At 44.2% G+C, this 18713-nt stretch overlaps 1 protein-coding gene across 1 annotated transcript in view; it reads left to right on the top strand.

Moving 5' to 3' along the window:
* LOC124711751 (homeobox protein araucan-like) overlaps window positions 1–18713 on the top strand; it is a 322458-nt gene that overhangs the window by 191848 nt on the left and 111897 nt on the right. The window contains exon 3 of the mRNA XM_047241967.1: window positions 4748–4869. Within this exon, the coding sequence (XP_047097923.1) occupies window positions 4748–4869 (122 nt within the window). The remainder of the gene's footprint in view (window positions 1–4747; window positions 4870–18713) is intronic.

Below are 18713 nucleotides of genomic sequence, written 5' to 3'. Positions count from 1 at the left end.
ACTGAAGTCCTGGTTAAATTCAAAACCATCTCGTGACACTGTTGAAGTCCGTTAGATGGGGACGCAAAGTTCATCGGTCCACTCGCTGCTAAGTGATCAATCAAGTGGCATCCAATACAAAGTGCCTGCACCGCGCCTTGAGTCACATTGGTTGAATCATGCGCATGAAAATATAATCAACAATCTGTCTAGGAAACTCACGCTGTTGTGACTGCTTCCCGGATGTTAGGTGTTCTGTATGAAGCCATCTATGTCAGGGGGTTCCTACAGCAAAGCAGGAACATAAGAAACCTACGTGTGAAATTTCCATCAAGGAAGAGAGAATTCCGAGCAGTAGAAAGAATCGATTAGAGAGTTTCGACCATGGGGAGACGTTACTTATCTGTAAACAGCCTAGATAAATTCAGTCGTGAGCGAACTAATAGCGTTATTATGTACAGCCGTCACGGAAAATGATGAACTCTATATGCGAAAGATGTCGTAGGTGGTCGGAGACAATTTAACAGCCTGTGTAGACAAGCTCGTTAACCAAAAAAGTCGCGGGGTAATGTGACTCCACAATATTTAGGCGATTCTGACTACTTATGGGGTTCTGAAGTAGGTATATGATGATCTTATCACCCTGTAAAACAAAGTAGAAAGGTATGTGGTGGTGGTGGTGGTGGTGGTGGTGGTGGTGGTGATGATGATGGATAATGCAAAGCGTGTAGAGGACCATGTGTTCCTGAGAGCACCATAACTTACACGTTGTTGCAAATGCCAGTTTCCTTCAGAAGATACGTACGTGCGCACTTGCTGACTTAAAAAATCCGCCGATTATATCATTACTGCAACAGCAGGACCATAGAACAATGGAAATGAGTACAAACCTTGGTCGTACGTATTATTACATCTGTCGATCGGCAAACCAGGCAACGGAATCTACCGAAATAACGACACCATTGCATTCTGTATCTGGCCGGTTACAGCAGCATAATTCTCTTGATCTCTCGGGTGTGTGTGACCCGTCAGTCATTAGAAAAAAATCATTTAAACGTTAGATTGCATGAACATTATTGCTGAGCTCTTCATGCTTCATTCTTTCTTCCCGAACTAATTTGTGTTTCCTTATAGGACAGCTCCACACACCAATATGTTAGAATAGTGCTAAGGCAGTTTGAAAAGCTGATGAATTGTAGATGATATCCACTTCCACAAGTTCTCCGATTAGTGATAGCGTCAAACACCTCTTGAAGTTCATCGAGCACCAGTCCTTAACTTATAAACTTCCCTCTCATAAACTAGAACAGTAATCCAGAATGAGATTTTCACTCTGCAGCGGAGTGTGCGCTGATATGAAACTTCCTGTCATATTAAAATTGTGTGCCCGACCGAGACTCGAACTCGGGACCTTTGCCTTTCGCGGGCAAGTGCTCTACCATCTGAGCTACCGAAGCACGACTCACGCCCGGTACTCACAGCTTTACTTCTGCCAATATCTCGTCTCCTACCTTCCAAACTTTACAGAGAGCTTTACGTGCTGGGAGGTGCGTGTACACGGCTCGCTGGCCACTTGTCGTGTGTCTGCCCTGCTTCAAAACTGCCAGTGGCTCTTCAGCGAACCGAGCGAGGTGGCGCATTGGTTAGTACACTGGACTCGCATTCGGGAGGACGACGGTTCAATCCCGCGTCCGGCCAACCTGATTTAAGTTTTCCGTGATTTTCCTAAATCGCTCCAGGCAAATGCCGGGATGGTTCCTTTGAAAGCGCACGGCCGAATTCCTTCCCCGTCCTTCTGTAATCTGATGAGACCGATGACCTCGTAGTTTGGTCTCTTCCCCCAAAACGACCCAACCAAGCTCTTCAGCGATCTTCCTAGGTTAAATGTCGTCTCGGTACCATTCGACTTACGAGACGCCCATCACAACACCAACTGCCGTATCGTCTTCAATGATTATGACAGTGTTGTGCATCGTGATTATGGTAACTACTCGCTTAATTTTCTCGATTTATGTTCTCTGTTTTACTGTAACAGCTACTGCTGGATTATGCAGTGTAGTAGTATAAAGGTGCAACTCAGTCCATTCTTTTCTTGACAGACAAAAGGTAATTTTCATGTCATTTGAAAGCATTCAGGTTTTTAGGGAGTTCTGCGTACTCGGAGGTGTCTTCGTAGTCTTGTAGCGATGTACTGGAGCAATGTCGTCTTTCTGAACGAACTGCTTTAAAATGGCAATATTATTGTCTGTTACGTTTAATCGGTAATTCGTGTGAAACGTTCCCCGATGTATAACTTCATTCCGGTGCCATAAAGTCCGGTTAGGTATGATTAGTTCAAAATTAAGCAGTACTAAAAATCAAGATGTGCCAAGAAGAATAGGCAAGGAAAGAAGTCTGTGGAAATCATTGCTAGGAGAAGGGAAAGATTAACCGCTCATTTGTTAATCGGGCAATAGAAGAAATAATAGAGTTAAATGAAGAGTGGAATACTAGGGAGAGATTATAGAGGATTTTGGGTGTAGGAGTTGAGGATAGATGAACAGGCAACGACAAGATAGAAAAAGATGGAAGATAGTATTATAGTAGTTGAAATTCCTACGACTTAAACAAACCCTCTTCTGATAGCAATTACGCTCCATAAAGAAATGATGAAGGCTATTCAGTCTTAAAGTCTTGCAAATGCTAGTAATTCAATTGAAGCAGTGGTAGTAGTAAAATTAATGCTGATAGTTGCAGTAAACTGCTACTAAGGTTCTTGGACAACTGAAATTTTACGCTGATTACAATGGATAGGGCGAGACATAATTTCGAAAGAATTTTTGTTTTTCAGTTTACGTTAAGTATGGTTTTGATCGGCACATTTGGAGCTTTAGCCAGTAGGAATGTTAGCTGCGGTAAATACCAAGAGGAAAGAATGGCTAATAATCTAAGTCATAGGCTTGAAGAAGGAGAGGACACATTTCATCAGCGAAATTTGGGTCTGCTCTTTGCCATCGGGAAAGTCACAGATGAGTGGTTTGTACGATTAGTTCGTAAGATGTCGTGCAGGATTTAGGTCGTGTAGTTGCCGTTATGAAACGAGGCTGTTCAAAGTCGCCCATGTCATCTCCTCACGTCTCACCCCGGTTCGCTCCTGATCAAGAAACGTCGCATGAGGTTGGCTGGTTAGTGCGACAAATTGATACTTCTGCGTGTTTAAGTTTCGCGGACTTATCCTGCATTATAGATACGATACTGAATAGCAGTGTTCTGTGCATTGCATAGTTGCCTGTCCAAGTCTCATTTGTGTGTGCTGGAACGGAGTTTACATTAGAAAACGAACTAAATATGTAATATATAATGTCTCAAAGTCTTTCAGCAAACTTTCTCATGACGAAGTAGATAGACGGAACTTTGCCAGATCACAGAAATGAACGGCAGAAGTATGTGGGGTCTAAGAAAGAACTGTGCAATGTTTTAGCTGCATCCTAACTTCTTGAAGGGCTGTAGGTGTGAGTGATGTCTTCCATTCACCACGAAAGGGATAACAACGACAAAATATATTCACTCAGATGTACGATTTTAATAAACAAGTGGTCTGCAAGGCAGTTACAACATTACAGTAGAGGAGAGTATGTTGCGGCCAGTGAATCACTGCGCAACTACAGCACAAAATTGAGTACACGGGCTCCAAAGAGAGTGTGCTATTGGTTCACTTGGACGAAGTTTAGGCTTCGTAGGACCAAACGAAGAAATGAATTTGGCACGATCCAAGGGTAATGGTTGCCTGAAACTACCTGTATCTACTTCCAGGGTATATCAGTGCTTTGGGTGATTAGGTGGTGATGATGAGTTCCTAACAGCTACGAATATTGTCTTTTCGGGATGAAGGGTATGTTCCTGGTCCTTTTAAGGCGAGACGTCGGTACAAGAATACTGGCAGCGGTATGAAAGTCATCGCAAGCTTCCCTACACGGAGTCTCCCGTAAATATATCGTGTTCATTGGTGACACATTACAACATTCTTCTCTCAAATAATTCCAGAATTAATTTAACAACTTCCTGAACGACGGCCTCGCAGAAAGCTTGTACGAACGCATATTCATCAGCGACGACGTTCTTCGTTACACAGGCGAAAGAATTTCACGCCTGTTAAGATATTTAGTTTTTATCTCTGAACACTTTCATGCTGTCTTGGTAAATTTTGTATCACTTGCATCTATACACTCTGCGAATGTTCATACATTTTTTCATTCCAAACATGTTAGTGCTTCTGGCTTCTCCCAGGGGCCGACCGCAGTGGCCGAGCGGTCCTAGGCGCTTCAGTCTGGAACCGCGCGACCGCTACGATCGCAGGTTCGAATGCTGCCTCGGGCATGGTTGTGTGTGATGTCCTTAGGTTAGTTAGGTTTGAGTAGTTCTAAGTTCTAGGAGACTGATGACCTCAGATGTTAAGTCCCATAGTGCTCCCATTTCTCCCAGGGGTTGAAGTAAAGAAATACTTTTCTTCAAAATTAATTGTAACACTTGGTTTTTCGTAGTGACTGGCAAGAGTTTACTTCAGGAAACTATATATCTTATTCTAGACTAAAAGTAGAATTGTTTAGTATTTATTTTGGACTTCTTTTTTGTACTAACAACTGAAATTAACTCTAAATGGCAATTCTGTACATAGGCGAGATGACCTTAACCCGTACAGTTTCGTGACGACTACTACAATGTTTGTGCACAGTGCTCTGCTGCGAGCGGCTTGAGAAGGCAACGCGCGTTGCGGCTTTTGTGTTGGCAGAGCAACCCGTACGCGCTGAAGGACAGCGGCTCGGCGGCGGCAGACATGGGCGCATGGACGAGCGCTGGCCTGCAGCCCACCACCGGCTACTACCCGTACGACCCCACGCTCGCCGCCTACGGGTGAGTCCACTAGATACACTCTCTGTCTTTCTCTCTCACAGTGCTTCCGTGACGCGCGTCACTCACCGGAACTGTGCCTCCGCACCACGACGCGTAACTGCCTTTTTTAAACCTGCAGATGAATTCCAAAACCATCTTACAGGACAATCTGCTTAACGTGTTATTATACGTACTTAGCGCTCGATATCAACATATACACTCCACAATCCACCCTGCAGTGCGTGGCGAAGGATGCTTCATACCAGCAGCGATTTTCTGTGCTTTTCGATTCGCGTACTGAGCGAGAAAAAAAGACACTTGATATACCTGTGAGCTCGCTCCAATCTCTCTCGTGCTCCTTTCATGAGTGCTACTTGAGGTGTACGATCGTGGAAGAAGAAATGTCACATTTTTTCATTCTCTTAAACTTCGTGAGACCGACTTCTTCATTCTTTCAGAAATTTCCATTTAACTTCCCCGAGAATTTCTGTTACACTTTCGTATGCGCTATACCAACCCGTCGGTACCCCATCAGCAAGTCTCTGAAGTTTTTGTGTGTGTTGTCATGCTTACTTCGAAATGACGTCAAACATTTGAACAATATTTCAGAACTGGCTGCTCTTGCGTCTTGTGTGCGATTTAGTTTGCAGATACATTGCTTCTCGCACAACCCTGTCAACAAATCGAAATCTTACATCCATCTTTCTAAATACCGATTTTGCGCCTTCGTTCCATTACATACCTCTTGTAATTTCTTAGACTTTCCCGGCGATTTGATGACATCTCGTGGAAATCGGGTTTTCTGCCGGATATCAGCGTCTTCCAAACACCTGATGAAGACGTCAAGTAATGACGTCGAAATATCGTGTCTGGAAGACGCTGATATCCGGCAGAAAACCCGATTTCCACGAGATACATACCTCTTGTTAGTATTACCTCTAGATATTTAAACGCTATGGCGAGCGCTAGATATTCATTCTTAATTTTGTAATCCGATTATATCGGGACATTTCTTTGTCATACGCACGATCTTGCATTTATCCAAATATACAGAGAAAGTTGCCATTTATTACACGAAGTGGAAATATCGCTATAATATTTTTCATTTTCTTACGATCATCCAACGACGGTACTTCCTTGCACACAACAGCACCATGAACTAACAATCTTAGAACATTGCTGACCGTATCTCAAAATCAATCGTATACATTGAGAACACTGGGGGTCCCAAGACGCTTCCCTGGGACACATCAATGTCACTTTAGTTTCACTTCATCATTCGCTGTCTCGATAATTTGCTTGGCTCTGTCAATCAAACATTCATAGATTCAACAGCACAGCTGTGGATATACTCCTTATGACGCAGATTCTACTGCAGGCATTCGATGTACCGCTCCATGAAGAGAACCATTTTTTTTATTCCAAAGAAATTGAAGCTCTACCACAGATTCGTAATTGGTTTGGTGTTATAGAGTGACTGACTTCAGTTTGTAGTCCATCGTCTTCTAGTACCAAAAGCGGTGACAGTTACCATGTGATAGTGGACGCGACTGTTACTTCCCCCCCGATTACTATTTCCAAACGCAGAGCTTAAAGCACGTATTACATCGTCAAAAAGTCGGTCTTTTATGGAAAGCAGGAACACGCTCCTTTCATAAAAGATATAGAAGCACAACAGTCCCCGTATTTAATGAAATCTATTTGACATAAAGTTGTTCTCGAGTGTAATAAGACTAAGTCAAAGTGACACTCAAATCTTATTTGCTACACTGCGTTGTATCCAAGGAAAACTTCGACACACGCTGTTTTCCTTGTTTTTAACAGCTGTGGGAAGATAAGATACACATGCCGATGGAACGGTAAAATAGGAAAGTTGAGTTAATGTTTGTCAACAGCAAGCTCATCGAGCAAGATCCATCGCTTCATTCGGTCAAGGAAGTTAAGCCAATCATCCGCCCTATCGTTAAGCAAGCTTGGGCACCATCGTTAAAGATATCGTTATCGATAAGGTATTTTAAAATTTTAATCCCAGCAAAGAAAGCTAGGGAGCATGTACGCTTTCTTCCTATTAGACGTATCTGGTGCCTTCCGTTGGACGATCAACAATTGTTTTCCATACTCACGTGGTGCAAAATCCGACTGGGTAAGAAGACCGCAAACCTTCGCCAACTACAATGGTAGGAGGAGTCATGGGATACATTGTCAGTAATATATGAATTACATTGCGGGCACGACGCATGCGGTAGGCAAGCATAAGAGGCCAGAAATCTCCAAGGGGCAGAAAAATGGGCTTGGCAAAAAGCACAATAATCTGCAGTGATTAGACAGAGAAAGGTACTTGTAACTGCGTTAAACAAAACCGAATAACTCAGATGCAGAGGGGGTTAGTAGTTACAGTGATGCTTTATTGAATGTAGAGTCGCTAGTCTTTTGGTGGATAGTATGATATACAGGGTGAAAATTATCTAAACCGAAATACTCTGGGAGGCTACACGAGGCACAAAAAAAAAAATTCTCTAATGTAATGATACCTTGAGCATTTTTTAATCCGGCAGAGGGCGTAGGGCCTAATCGCTCTCAGCAAGTGTGCAATTGCGCAAAACATGTAAGCCAAATCAAAGGTAAGAAACGTCCTTCATCAGAAATTGTTAATCCATTAAAAAAAAATGGTTCAAATGGCTCTGAGCACTATGGGACTTAACATCTATGGTCATCAGTCCCTTAGAACTTAGAACTACTTAAACCTAACTAACCTACGGACATCACACAACACCCAGTCATCACGAGGCAGAGAAAATCCCTGACCCGCCGGGAAGCCGGCCGTTGTGGCCTAGCGGTTCTAGGCGCTACAGTCTGGAACCGCGCGGCCGCTACGGTCGCAGGTTCGAATCCTGCCTCGGGCATGGATGTGTGTGATGTCCTTAGGTTAGTTAGGTTTAAGTAGTTCTAAGTTCTATGGGACTGGTGACCTCAGAAGTTAAGTCCCATAGTGCTCAGAGCCATTTGAAACATTTTGAACCCGCCGGGAATCGAAACCGAGCGTGGGATGCGAGAACGCTACCGCACAACCACGAGCTGTGGACATCCATTTCACTACAGCGGCTGAACAACGTGGAACTATATGATTAACCACTCAGAGCAAAGGTTCGCAGTGTTACGTGGAACGGTGTCTAATGCCTCCTACACTTCAATCATCTGAGGTGTTTTCAGATGAAGGATCGTTCGGGCGTGATGGGGTCTTCAACGTCAACAGTTCTCATGCTTTGAGTGAGGTTAATCCACATGCCAAATTTACTCGAGGTAATCGGTTGCGGTTCTACGTTAATGTGTGGGCAGATGTTGTTGGTGATGACTCCGTATCTCCTGTCTAGGTAATTAAATGACTGGCATTATTAAAATTTACTTCCCAGACCGTTAATGGATGACGTACCACTCGCTAAAGAAAAGCACATGTGGTTCTAGCATGACGGGTTGCTGCTACGCTTTAGTCGTCCTGTGCGTCGATTCTGGTAGCGACAGATTCCAGGAAAGTGGATTAGTTCCAATGTCCTGTACCATGGCCTACTCGAGCTCTTTATTTGACCTCTCTGCACTTTTTTTGTGCACGGAGAGATGTGCAATGTTGTGCAGAAAACCCCCGTTGAAACAGAAGAGAATTTGGTTGCCCGGCTAGCAGCAGCAGCAGGAATTAAAGACACTCCTGCTGCCTTTGACCGTATTAGACAGAACTTGACCCACTGGTTAACCTCTGTTTGCAAGTCAATGGGGGCATTTTTGAGCATATGCTGTAACTGAGTTGATTATGTTGTGTTGATGTTATTGCCCTATGGTGATAAAGAATTTGAACTTCGTTGTGTCACATTTTGTCCACACACGAAAACACATGAGAAAAAGTGTTTTATTGTCCATACAACCTTACTTTAATTTCCACTACAGAAAACCCGTGTACCTGTTTAAAAAATCCTCACGGAAGAATATGACACGAGAGGAAAAAATATTTGTTTTGTGTCTCGTTCACCCTGCCAAAGCTCGTCCGTTTAAATAATTTTCACTCTGTGTACTATTCGAATTCGTGTCGAAAGGCAGTGACCTCTGTATAAACAGATTTCTGTTTAGCTGTAGGTAGGGAGTTATCTGGGATGGAGAGGAAGTAGCCCGGTGTTGCACAGCTGAGCCGTGGGCCCCCGTCCACAGTTGCGGCCATTCATCTGCAGAGAGCAGCGTCTGGAAATCTTAATGGCAGGCAGGCAGCCCCTGCGGGCGCGGCGCACGCAACCCGCAACTCGCCACGCGGCCCCAACTGCCAATGAGCACGGCAAGGCAGGCTACGCCACGCCACGCTGGAGCGCACAGGGTGACACGCGACGGCGCGGGCTTCCTGCTGCTAGCGACGCGAGCTGGCAAACTGTACACCACGCCTGCAGACGTAAACGGCCGTCTCAGACGGAGCTTGACGCCCTTCCCATATTAATGGTCGCACGCGTTTGCCTAGGCTGCGTGCGCGTCACCACACTGGAGAACATGCGCGATGCTATCTGATCCAGCATGCCTTCTGTAGCACGTATTTCTCAAGCTGGGCTTAAAATGTTTATCCGTTGCACAACACGCTAATTGCCTGCAACATGTCAGCTTGTTGTCTCACCAGCAGGCACCGTTAACTACAATAGTGACGAAAAATAGATTTTTAATACTTCTTCTGCGCAATTAAGGTTGCTGACAAGGAAAATTCCCCATCGCACCCCTTTTAGATTTAGTGGTAAGATGGCCCAACGGATACTGCGTCAAAAACTGTACGCAAATCAAGCGTGAAAACAGGAATAAAGTGTGCTGAAGTGCGAAAATCTTCTTCCTGTTTTCATGCTTGATCTGTGTTCAGTTTTGGACGGGCTGTGAACTTGACGATCTTACCACTAAACCTGGGGGGTGGGGTTTGGGATGGGGAGTTTCTCTCGTGAGGTCTGTGAGCAAGTGATACTGGCCAAAGGCCAGCCGACGGCACAATAACAGTATGAAAAAATATTAGCACGGTTAATTCGTCGGAAACATGTCATCAGTCACAACAGTGTCAAAGACTTGACTTTACGAAATTTGTAGAGAAACAAAAGAAATGCTATGTTGCTGTGTGGGATACTTACAAACAGAATACAACCCATTAACACTCAAAGGATATTTGGACTCAAGTCTTTCACAACTACTACACAAATATTCCACAGCCTGACATATCTTTCCTCCTAGTTGGAATGATGTTGAATACTTACAGCTGACTACGGCTCGATTTAATGGGAAAGTTACGGGCAGGCGCCAGTTTCCCTCTCCCAATTGTACTTTACTGTTCCCATATCGAATCAACATGAGTCACATACTAAATTCTCTACTTTTCACTGTTTATCGACAGCGAAAGTTGGTGAACGGTTGTCGGGAGTTTCTTCTTTCATTTCCAACAGTTAGGAAATGGATGCTTTTGTCCAAAGGAAGGCCTATTTGTTTTAATTTTCTGTGGTTTTCTCAAATCGCTTAAATCAGATGGTTCCTCTGAAAAAAAAAAGAGCCAATTTATTTCCACATTCATCGCCGATTTTATTGTCTTCCTATCTTTGAAAACTAATTTATCAGCCACTTTTTTAAACTGCTGTTGTGCATCGTTTTGTTATTGTGGATGACATCTGAACGTATCTATTCACGCCAGCATCCGGAAATAAAACAAAAACCAAAGCGTTGGAGGGTAACCGTGGATTTTCAAGAAATATTAAGAAAAATTCGAACTCTCATCTGGTGAGGAATTTGAAGCCAGTGATTTCCGGGAAGGAAGAGGGGAATATTGATTGAAATGGAAATACTAGAGCAATGGTTCCCATCCTGGGGGTAATCATCCCTGAGGGATAAAGTATAATTTTCTGAGCGGTAAGAACAAAAGGGTTGAAGTCCATTTCAGTCATGAAACTAAATCGTTTTAGTACCTCATTACTATTGTCATTTTTCATGGGACTGTAATGCTGATTGCAAAAGTTACCAATAATTATTTTTTTCAAATGCTGTCACTAATGGGTCTCTCAATGTGGTGGGGGTTAGAGTTTATGTAACAAACGTATGAACATCATCTTCATCACATAGCACACGCCCTACAAACATTCTTTGTAACATGCATCGATGGCAGTAAAATTGAAACGTAGGGAAACTAAAGCTAATAACGCATGCATTCAGTTAATTGTGTCTAAAGTTGTATAGAGATATGCAAAATGTCTAATTTTTAAAGAGTTATACGGTAACACCTCCTTTATGGATTCCTTTTTTAAAAAAGTGGCCTATATTTAATATTTTTAGGTACAGCTTTTATGTCGGAAAGGGAAGACTGGTGGTTGTAAGACGTAGTGACTGTAATAACGCCAGTTTGAAACTCACTCTCATTTATGACACCCAACGTTCCTAATCAGAAATGAAACAAATACGTAACTGCAACCAAAAATAGAAGTGATAATTCAACAATTATGCCAAAAGTGCAAAATTTAAGCATACAACGAACTTCTAATCCAGTCACTTTCAGGTTTATCACAGCCATATTTGCAGAATGTACACAGCCCTCATGTTTCTACAGATCCATTATCACATGTTTCATGACACCATGTTTTACATTGTGTGCACTGAATCCAATCCTTCTTGCAGCTTCTGTCGTAGAAGTAGCCTCCATAGTCACCACAGTAGAGATCCTTTGTGCGGGACGTGGAGTGTGCTCTGACTGAAGTTTTCTTGCCAGAATTAGCAAGACCCGATGTCAACGCTGCTAATGAATCGTTATTGAATAACCGTCTACTGAGAATTGCTGTTTTGGATTACGGTCAATTTCCCTAGTTGACATCTTCCCTCATACTTGGTCAGCCAGTCTCGAAGAGTTCTTCGTGGGATGTTAAATGTCATCGAAGCCTCCGTAACAGTAATTCAGATGTGTTTCAGTGGTCTTCCGTAGCAAACTAGCCATAAAACTGCACGGCGTTATTACCTTCATTTACCCTATGATCACATATGCTTAAATATCTCTCGAAAATGCATTCTCCAGTTTGTATGTAGTTACCGCAGTGCACCAGAAATTACTTCATTATTCACTTCGCAACAACCAACTGTCCGCAGCTCGTGGTCGTCCGGTAGCGTTCTCGCTTCCCGCGCCCGGGTACCCGGGTTCGATTCCCGGCGGGTTCAGGGATTTTCTCTGCCTCGCGATGACTGGGTGTTGTGTGATGTCCTTAGGTTAGTTAGGTTTAAGTAGTTCTAAGTTCTAGGGGACTGATGACCATAGATGTTAAGTCCCATAGTGCTCAGAGCCATTTTTTGAACAACCAACTGACAACAGTACACAGCAGTAATTGTGTAGGGGCTACTACACTGCTTTAGGACCTACGCCTTATTATTACCTATGGCTAGACGCAAAGCACTGGCAGGCTAAAGTATTTCAATTTCTGCCCGTTCAGAAGTAAGGAGTTAACGATCAGGTGATTTAGAGACAGTTGGCCTAAGTATAGTGGATATAATTTAATTTTATTAATTGCAAATGGGGTGCAGGGTGTGGATGAACACAGTGTCGGCCAGGAGACGAGTAGTTCAAAGGAAGCTTGCTTTGCCACAAGTGTCAGCCCTCATTGTGAATAGCTTTCTGCTCTGAGGAGGAGTTGGGGGTAGCACTCGTGATGCACTGAGAATTGCGTCATTACTCTGAAAAAGTGTGCTAGAAACAAGCCGTACCAGTTGCCTCAATGACTTTTCATTCTAAATTTAAGTTAGGCTCTAATTATCAAGATGGGGCACTGGGTCCGGGTAGAATGGTGGGAGGATTCTAGCTAACATATGACTACACTCATGTATAATGGTCTCAGAAAGGTTGGAAACCACTGGGATAGAGCGACAATCTAATGGACCAAATGGACGTAAAATGCGTCGACATGAGTCTGGATTGCCAGAATGGTGCAGGAAGGAAAGTACCAAATCTTCTGGCATGGAAGATTGATTCAGGAAATCAAAGAGAAAGACAAAGTTACAAAGGCACTCGTCCATATTAGTTATTCACGTAGTCACTACAGCTGCCTAGGATTTGTTCCATCGGTAAACCAGTCTGTCGAAACTGGTGTACATAAAAAAAGGGTCCAAGCCTAGGACCCAGAGAGAACGCATCATACGAGGTGCATTCAAGTTCTAAGGCCTCCGATTTTTTTTTCGGACTAGAAAGAGATAGAAACATGCGCATTGTTTTAAAATGAGGCCGCGTTCATTGTCAATACGTCCCAGAGATGGCAGCACCGTACGGCAGATGAAATTTTACCGCCAGCGGCGAAAATGAGAACTGTTTTAAATACTTAAAATGGCGACGTTTTCCTTACTTGAACAGCGTGCAGTCATTCGTTTTCTGAATCTGCATGGTGTGAAACCAATTGAAATTCATCGACAGTTGAAGGAGACATGTGGTGATGGAGTTACGGATGTGTCGAAAGTGCGTTCGTGGGTGCGACAGTTTAATGAAGGCAGAACATCGTGTGACAACAAACCGAAACAACCTCGGGCTCGCACAAGCCGGTCTGACGACATGATCGAGAAAGTGGAGAGAATTGTTTTGGGGGATCGCCGAATGACTGTTGAACAGATCGCCTCCAGAGTTGGCATTTCTGTGGGTTCTGTGGACACAATCCTGCATGACGACCTGAAAATGCGAAAAGTGTCATCCAGGTGGGTGCCACGAATGCTGACGGACGACCACATGGCTGCCAGTGTGGCATGTTGCCAAGCAATGTTGACGCGCAACGACAGCATGAATGGGGCTTTCTTTTCATCGGTTGTGACAATGGATGAGACGTGGCTGCCATTTTTCAATCCAGAAACAAAGCGCCAGTCAGTTCAATGGAAGCACACAGATTCACCGCCACCAAAATCATTTCGGGTAACCGCCAGTGCTGAAAAAATGATGGTGTCCATGTTCTGGGACAGCGAGGGCGTAATCCTTACCCATTGCGTTCCAAAGGGCACTACGGTAACAGGTGCATGCTACGAAAATGTTTTGAAGAAGAAATTCCTTCCTGCACTGCAACAAAAACGTCCAGGAAGGGCTGCGCGTGTGCTGTTTCACCAAGACAACGCACCCGCACATCGAGCTAACGTTACGCAACAGTTTCTTCGTGATAACAACTTTGAAGTGATTCCTCATGCTCCCTACTCACCTGACCTGGCTCCTAGTGACTTTTGGCTTTTTCCAACAATGAAAGACACTCTCCGTGGCCGCACATTCACCAGCCGTGCTGCTATTGCCTCAGCGATTTTCCAGTGGTCAAAACAGACTCCTAAAGAAGCCTTCGCCGCTGCAATGGAATCATGGTGTCAGCGTTGTGAAAAATGTGTACGTCTGCAGGGCGATTACGTCGAGAAGTAGCGCCAGTTTCATCGATTTCGGGTGAGTAGTTAATTAGAAAAAAAAAAATCGGAGGCCTTAGAACTTGAATGCACCTCGTATAGTAGTCCAGTATTCTGCCACGACGTGCACTACATAGCCAGTGGAGAGGTTTAGGTCGTGTGCAAGCTGCCTGACGTGAATGAGACTATTGGCTTGAGTCGATCCTCCGACGCGACACACGTTAACACTTGAGATGGAAATGCTCAGTTGCCCATACTTACCCTCGTTTCGTACATCTATTCTGCCTGTATCAAATTCCTGCCACCAAGACGATATCTCTTTTCATGAATTTAGACTCGCTCGCTAAACATCTAACAATAATGGCGTTGAAGAGCAGCTGCAGAAGTCTATTTAAAAGTGAAAGCCTCATCCGCACTCCTGTCGTCATCCACGTATCCGTCAACGCTTCCATTTTAAAAGTGTATTTCGAGGTGCAACGGAACAGCTGCCCATATGACTGTTTCTTCTTTGTAGATATGGAATGTAATTCACGCAAGATGTTTACATACCCATGAGATCCCTTGCTACCTTACATTCTGAGCCACCCTCATGCTCATGCCATTAGAGACTGTACTTCGCCGCCAGGCTGAGAAATTTTCTCCTTGCTGCGTGGATCAGTGGAAGTGGTTGTGATACACGACGGTGACGGTGATGTCTGTTGATTGTAAACTGAGCTGTTTGCAATAGATATATGGAGGATTTTGGGAACATACACTGCCTTCGACGTTATGAAATACCTCGAAGAAAACTATATACAAAACTAGTACTCGTTCAGGAAATACAGTTCTTGCGAAACACAGCTGGGTCTTTATTTAACGAAGTATAAGTACTATCGACAGTTTCTAAAGTTGTTTCCATATCTGTGTGCTTCTAGAAGACGTTTGACACCGTTTCTTATAAGGATTCTAACCAAATTTCGTGCTTATGGAGGATCGTCTCAGGTGTGCGAAAGTATTCGTGATCGGCAGTAAGACCACAGTTTGTAGTAACTGACAGGAAATTATGTAGTGAAACTGAAGTGATATCTTGGGTTCACCAAGGAAGTATTATAAGCAATATGCTGATCTTAATCTGTATAAATGATTTCGCAGACAATGTAAGCAGCTCTCTTTATTATTTGTAGAAGATGCTGTCGTTCACCGAATGGTAAAGTCACCAGATCAATAAGAATTGCGCAATGGTTTAGAAAAGACCACTGATTTATGCGAAAAGTGACATTTGATCCATAAGATTAAGAAGGTTCTTCATATGAATGTTAAATAACGAACAACTTCATTTGGAATCATCATGTGTAAGATTTAATGAGGAAGGTGAAGTAAAGACTGCGTTTAGTTGATAGGTCACTTAGAAGATGCAGAAAACATACTAAAGAGAGAGACTACAATACGCTTGCCCATCCCGTTCTGCCCATCCTGTTCTGGAGTGTTGCTGCACAGTACGGGGACGTTACAAGACTGACAGAGAACAATTTCAAAGGGGGGCAGCGCAATAGGGAAGAGAGTATCACGGACATCATACGCGGGTTGTGATGGAAATCATTAAAACGAAAACCGTTTTAGTTGCTGCGACATCTTTCCAGGAAATTTTTGTCACCAACTTTGTTCTCCGGATACGAAAGTATATTTCCGACCATGGTAGGAAAATAAGAGACATCAGAACTCACACGGGGAGACTTAGGAGTTCATTTCTCCCAAATGTTGTTGTAGAGAGCAAAGGGCCGAAATTGTTTGAAAGTGGTTCTATAAACACAATGCCAACTCTTAAGTATGAACTGTCATGTAGATGTATTGTCGGCCTGTTTAGAATGGTGTTCTTGTGATAACATGCCCACTTCCTAGTAAAGAGGATTGGCCAACACAGTGCATGCGGGGTGGAAAGCAGTGGCGCGCGCACGTGAGCCTGGGGAATCGAAGTGAGGCGAGGGCTGGTGCGGCCTCTTATCTGGCCAGGACAGGCTAATTGCGCCGCCAGCCAATGGCGGCCGTCGTCAAATACGCATTACCCGGCGCCGTCACAATGGCGCCTCACCGCACCGCGCAGCGCGGCGCTCGTAATTGAAACCTAATGACGCCCTCAGGCCGCCCGCATCCGACACGTGTAGACCATATCTGCCCTGCGTTGCATAAATATCGCCTTCAAAAAGGACAAAGCGAGCTACTGGTCGTTACCATTTTCCGCTAATGTCTGTCTGTTTCCGTGTACTCATCGGTGATAATTTAAGTCTCGATACATTCCCGGAAATAACCTAACAACAGCACAGTTCCCGTTCTCCGCCTATCCATCTACCTGCTTGGTCTTAGATCATTAATAGCGAAAATTGGTGGGGGTGAAACTCACTGTTCTGCTCTCGCGCTGTTGATAGGACTATACGACGCAATAAATCTCCTCCGATCCCCCCCCCCCCCCCTTCCACCCGTTTCTCCCTCTTCACTGCCTTCACCTTGAGCATCGTTACCAAGCCTGGCAGCAATTTAAAGCTACTGCCGTTTTGTTTCTTACCTTTCTCCATTTCGAAATCGTGCTCCGTCTCCAATGATCTTGCAGTCGAGAGGGTCCTATCCCTATTTTACTTCCTCCGAGTATCGTTTGTCGTTCTCAAACGCCCTCAAAGTATTGTTAGCGACTTCACATGCAGATGAACTGAAATTCATTGACTTAATTCTAAGGATTTGCTGTTACCGATTCCACGTTATGACCCCGAAGACCGTGCGCTGGCGGCTGGCATTTGAGTTTCCCATTGTCAGTGACGTCATTTGGATGCGGTGTGAAGGCGAATGGTATCAGTACGTCATTCTCCCAGCCGCTGTTAGATTTCTAGAGTTTTGAGGGACTTTTAATTCAAGTAGCTCCTCAGTTGTGACAGAGTGCAACCCGTTCCAGTATTCCTAGCGAGGAAAAATCCCAGGCGGTACTGGGCACTGAAACCTGGTATTCCGTATAGCAGTTATACATGTTGAATACTCACTGCGGAACGGACGCTAAGGAATTCTGGCGTATTCATTCCCTACGTTATATCTGTGCAGTTATGACAGGATACTGACAACAAAGTAAAGTACTCAGAAAGGGGTAGGAAACTAAATGGAACTTCACGGGCCGAGAGGATATGTGACGTTATTTCAGCTATTATAAAATCTAATCGCATTTACGAAAACCTTGGCAATATGAGCCCACTTACCAGTATGGTGCTGTACCCGCTCTGGTCTGGTCGGATGCACCGATTCGGTTGGGAAGGGTTTCAAAAAGCCGTCCTAAGGCAAGCTGGCCACAACTGCAGTAACCGTTCTTTGATATCCTGGATGCTGTTGATGGAGATGAAGTCCAAGCTGGTCCCACAGTTCTCTACCGTGGACAGATATGAAAATATTAATAGCCTCAGGAGAACCTCAAAATCACTCAAGCATGGGACGATTATTCTATAGTCCTGTTGTTGCTAGTCTCCGACCAACAATGTGGAATGATATAACATTTTGCAGGGAATGCATTACTCCTCCTCGGATGTGAGGGGATTATGATGTCTTTGGCTCGCAATACAGCGATCCGCTCTTGCAGCGGTCAGATGCGGTGACTAGGAAGTTGATGACCTGTATTCCTGCCCTCATGTTCCCCCTGTCGCGGAACTTTGGGCCACTGATGCATCTGAATGCCCTACAAATCTGGATATTGCACGACTCGACCAGCCAGTCAAATGGAGACCCATAATGGGGCCTCTATCAAACTCCGTCAGATACTGTTACCTCCGTCTCATATGCGGTGTCTCCCTGTCCTTCGCAATGATCACTCAACATCCGACGCTATTCCCGCTCCTTATATACCCTAACAGCCTGGTCACAACACTAAACACGAGCAACTTTAATTAACTTTGTTGGTCTTTCTACCCGTCCCAAAGAATTGGAACTCTGATCATTTATATGCCTGTCGATGGCGTGCACGTGTACATTGACGTCTGACCATGTCTTCTGGCTCCTTTAATTTCCATTTAAGGTGGTGTATATGAAAGTTGCGATCGTTTTCGGGAATTGATAAGTGATGTTCAAGGCGGCGCAGATCAAAGTAGCCTGTGTAAATATAGAGAAACGCACTGAAATTGCAGGAACAATACCTGAAATGGACTTGCCATTTATTTGCAATGAAAAATACAGCGAAAAAATAAAGTTTCTAGAAGACCCTGCAGTATCAGTACATAGTAGTCCACGTCTGAGCATATTGAGATACATCCTGCGTAAAGTTCGGATATCGATGGCGGCAACTTCACGGCTGATGTTCTCTTTCATTTTCTGTGTTGTTTGGGGATTTGTTTCATAGTTGCTCTTCAGGTGTTTCCACAGGATAAAATCGTATGTTAGATCCGGCGAACGTGTTGGCTAGGAATATTTGCTGACCGTTTGATCCTCATTGAAGAAGTAATGGAGTCGTTCCAGCGATACCTTAGACCAGTGGCACG

Source organism: Schistocerca piceifrons, chromosome 1, assembly GCF_021461385.2.
Source record: "Schistocerca piceifrons isolate TAMUIC-IGC-003096 chromosome 1, iqSchPice1.1, whole genome shotgun sequence".
NCBI classification, from domain to species: domain Eukaryota; kingdom Metazoa; phylum Arthropoda; class Insecta; order Orthoptera; family Acrididae; genus Schistocerca; species Schistocerca piceifrons.
This window is presented reverse-complemented; position numbering and strand designations above follow the sequence as displayed.